The 3,954-nt window shown below is 46.2% G+C and overlaps 1 protein-coding gene across 2 annotated transcripts; it reads left to right on the top strand.

The window, feature by feature from the left end:
• On the top strand, positions 1 to 2,426 carry LOC125514565 (cytomegalovirus UL139 protein). 2 transcript variants are annotated; one of them, XM_087526709.1, is made up of 2 exons: positions 1 to 711; positions 1,666 to 2,426. In XM_087526709.1, exons 1-2 carry the CDS (start codon positions 94 to 96, stop codon positions 1,702 to 1,704), a joined length of 657 nt encoding a protein of 218 aa, XP_087382835.1. In that variant the 5' UTR covers positions 1 to 93; the 3' UTR covers positions 1,705 to 2,426. The 2 variants fall into 2 exon arrangements, with proteins under 2 accessions (XP_087382835.1, XP_048535860.1); XM_048679903.2 differs by lacking the exon at positions 1,666 to 2,426 and having other exon boundaries at positions 1 to 1,000.
• The last annotated feature ends 1,528 nt before the right edge of the window (positions 2,427 to 3,954 follow it).

Raw genomic sequence — 3,954 nt, 5'->3', positions numbered from 1 at the left:
TCTTCCTGAACCGCTTGGCCCTTCCCCTGTAGCGAATCTCACCTCCCGCACCAACTCGGGCTCGCCGGCGGCGGCCGCCGCGCCGGCTGCGCGATGGAGCTGTCGTCCGCTTTCGAGGAGCGCGTCCGGAAGATGGAGGACGCGCGCAACCACTGCATGACCCGTCTCCAAGCCGAGAAGGAGATCCTGGCCGCCAAGACCCGCCTCCTCGCCGCCAAGGCCGCCGCCGCCCGCCGCCTCGAGCGGCGCCGCCTCCTCCTCGAGCGCCGCGCCGCGGACCTCGCCTCCCGCGCCCTCGCCGCCCGCGCCGGCATCGACGCCGCCAACGCGCGCCGCCTCGCCGTCGCCCGCGACATCAGCTCGACCAACGGCGAGATCGAGGAGGCGCAGCGGAAGGCGGAGGAGTGGGACCGCTTCTACGAGTCCAAGAGGAAGGAGATGGAGGAGTTCCGGGCAATGTCGCAGCAGTTCGAGGCGGGAGCTCGTCAGGAAGTGCAGAGGCTCAAGGCCTCTGTGTCTCAACTGCAGGCGGCCCTGCAGGAGCTGCAGAGCGGCGGGTTGCGCTCGGACGACGCCGGGATCGGGGCTGCGGAAGCCAGGAAGGCCGACCTCATGGCCAAGAAGGCGAAGCTGGATGAGACCCTGGCTCAAGCCCGCCAGTTCAGAGCACTGCTTCGGCAGCAGCTCCAGAAAGCCTTCGCGTCGTCACAGGTTAGGGATCAAAAGGGGGCACAAAACTGACTACGTAGTACTGTATGTGGTACTCCAAGCTAAACGGCCTTCATTAGCTAGCTCAATCGCTACGGATTAAGGATGCAAGCGTCGCGGGCTAGCGGACCATAACATAGTAGTACAATGTAGTGTTGGTTCTAGGCAAATGCTGAGCAAATTTTGAGCTAATGGATGAGTTTCGTGGGACGAAGCGGGCTGCCGCTTGCACCCCTACTACTGATGAAACGAACTGTAAATGTCTACAGGCAGATGCATGCTTTTTATTTCAGTCTTGTTTAGAACACCGAAATTCTTGGGATTTCAATCTTTGCCACTCGCTGTGCCAGCGGCGTGCGGGTCTGAGACCAAATATTGTAGATAACTTGTTGTAATTCAAACGCTAGATGATCAACAGCTAACCCATCATTGAGGCCACAGCAGCTTAGTGCTTCCTCGGCTTCTCTCTCTAGACTAAGATGTTTTACTTGTTGCATTGGTTCTTCGGCGCTGCTATACACACGACGCCTGCACATCGACGCCGTCGCAATGCCAACAGCGAGCATGCTCGCAAGAGCGCTGTTGGGGAGGGAGCATCGTTTGTAGGTCGTCCGGAGACTGTCGTGTGTGAAGCAATTTCCTTGGTTCTTCTTGTTCTTACTTCCGTTGTCCTGGCATATGTAGGACAAGATGTTTTCCTCATTGCAAACCGAAAGTCGTCTGAGTTCTTAACATATCTTATTTTCATCAATTCCAAGTAAGTTGGATGTGCCTGAATATATGTAGCTAGTGCTGCCATTTTCTTCTTAATGAACCCCATTAGAGGTTCTCCCCTATGCTATTGTGAATATTCTATTTGTGATTATATACATTGGGTTTTCTCTTTTTAATTGGCTTGTATCATGAATTACACCAGGGTTATTTACTCTGACTTATTATGATGTATTCTCTATGCAGGGAATGCTTTCTGGCTTATTTTCTTGCTTGCTAATTTAGTTCCACTGGTTGCCAGTAGAATAATGACAATTGCTATATTTCAATACCTGGTTGCTTTCCTCACCTCAAAATTGTTAATAGGTATTGAAATTTTATGGCCAATATATGCATTCCAGTCATAAACTGGTTTATGTTGGTTTCGTATCTGAGCTTTATTATGCTCTTTAGAAGCAATGTCAGCAATGCATACGGCAAATAATACTTTACTGCATATGCTAATATTTCACTTTATCGTGCTCTTCAGAAGCACATCTTGAACAGCTTGGGGTGATGATAATGGCAATGGTGTATGTTAATTACAATTAATCCTAACACTTTATAAGAGAGAGAGAAGTTTCTTTAATTTCAACTTTTCCAATACAACCATTGGATCCATCACAAGTCGATGGTACATTTAGCTAAGAGTCCATAACTTTGATTTAGGCTGTTGCTAATATGGATATGCTTATTTCTTGGTGGAAAGAAGGTAATGGAACAGTGCATCAACAATTGGTGGTATCTCCAAGTGAAACAACTATGTGAGGGAGTGGTCAATCGATGATGGACGCAGGGCATGGCTACCTGCTTGATTGAGTTATTAGATCATATTGTTGCATTTCGGCATGACATTATGTGAAATAGAGAGCATGCCATTTGCTCACTGTATTGTTTTTCTGAAATTGGAGAAGCAAGTAGCTTCCTCGAGGAGGGCCTAGCAATGCCACTGATGGAATGATTACCAGAAAGCATAATGAAATTTGGTTTACTTTCACAGTAGTTGTTGTGGCTGTATGGATGATCTGTTTGATGTTTTTGGTCGTTCTTACAAAAGATGTGCGGTATGGTAGAGATCCTGGGAAGCATGAGTACCATAGAGGTTCTAACAAAACTGCATTGTTATGTCTTTCAAATTCGAAGTGTGGGTGCCGGTTGGCTAGGGGATTGTGAGCTGGATGTGCCATTGATGGTGCTGCCGAGCTTCGATTGGGGAGGCAAATATAGGGGTGGAGGAGGGAGGAGCAAGAAAAAGAAGAGTGATTTATAACAATAAAAAAGGGTCGACAATGATGTTTGATGTGTACAAGGATTCTAAAGGTATATTTGACATGCTTGTTATTGAACCACTACAATATTTATGTTCTCATTACAACATATGAACAACTAATTAGTTTTTCGCTCAAAATTTGTAATGTGTAGCGATTACACGAGCATTCAAAGTAGACATCAGTTCGTCCTAGTTCACTCGTGGTATAGCGCAAGACAATTAACGGTGTTGTCCTGGAATTTACCATGCACGGATGATGTTGAAGTGATCCTGTGGGCGTGCGCCAAGATGGGAATGGGCCGACCCAGACCTGGCCTCGTGGCTATGTGAGGCCATGGGTCCGCCGATTTCATAAAAAAAATTATGGCCTCGCTGACCCATTGGGTAAATCAGGCTGACCCAAGATGAAGATGCGAAATCCATGTATCCAGTATGCATAATCTGGAGACCGGAAATGCCACCAGGACGGCAAGCTGGACAAGTTGGAGAGGATGGCTAGCTCGCTGGCGACCGAGACGACGAACAAGAGGCTGGTTGTTTCTACATGCATGTACCTTGATAACCCAACAATGCATATATGCAGTGGCGGAGTCAAGATTTAAGCAAACCCTGGACCAATTTTTTCTCAGCAAAATGAAAAAACTTTAGCACTATAACTATCCAAGAAATACATCATAACATTTCAAAAAATATACCCCATACAAAAACATACAAAACAGAGTTTAAATTTTTCCGCAGGGTAAAACAAAGTTTAATTCCCGCAAAAGAAAATTAATTGCTCAATAAATCAAGAATTTTAACTCAATGCTTAACGATCTGGCAAAATAAATAAATATATCAAAGTACAAAGAATAGTACGTGGATATAAAAAGTACCAAATCAATTGCTTGCTTTATTTGTGCCTCCCATAACTACAGAAAACCGTTGAAAAAGATCTTTTGTCTTCAGTTTTAATTTCAATTCAATTTTCTTTTGCATACACTGATCTACATGGACGCATAATAAGTTCCGGTGTGGTTAGTGGTTGTAGCAGTTTTCCACATATTTAATCATACATATGCTTACACAAACTAAAATTACGTGAGAAAATTAAGAGAAGAGTATAAATAAGTAGCTCCGTGCGTCGTGCGATGCGAGATGATGAGTCCGTACGTGCGTGGCTAGGTCGACACGCTGACTGGGCCCTTTCTGCCTGGGACCTACCTCGGCCGTGTTGGGCTGTTGTA

This window comes from Triticum urartu, chromosome 6A, assembly GCF_056163025.1.
Source record: "Triticum urartu cultivar PI428250 chromosome 6A, HENAU_Tu73, whole genome shotgun sequence".
NCBI classification, from domain to species: Eukaryota; Viridiplantae; Streptophyta; class Magnoliopsida; order Poales; family Poaceae; genus Triticum; species Triticum urartu.
Note: the sequence above shows the minus strand (reverse complement) of the source record. Positions and strands in the feature narration are given on the sequence as shown.

Excerpts from the sequence above, each read along its gene's own strand:
- LOC125514565 (XM_087526709.1), top strand. The coding sequence starts at position 94 with ATGGAGCTGTCGTCCGCTTTCGAGGAGCGCGTCCGGAAGATGGAGGAC. Across the intron at positions 712-1,665 it reads AAGCCTTCGCGTCGTCACAG|GGAATGCTTTCTGGCTTATT; the intron begins GTTAGGGATCAA and ends TTCTCTATGCAG.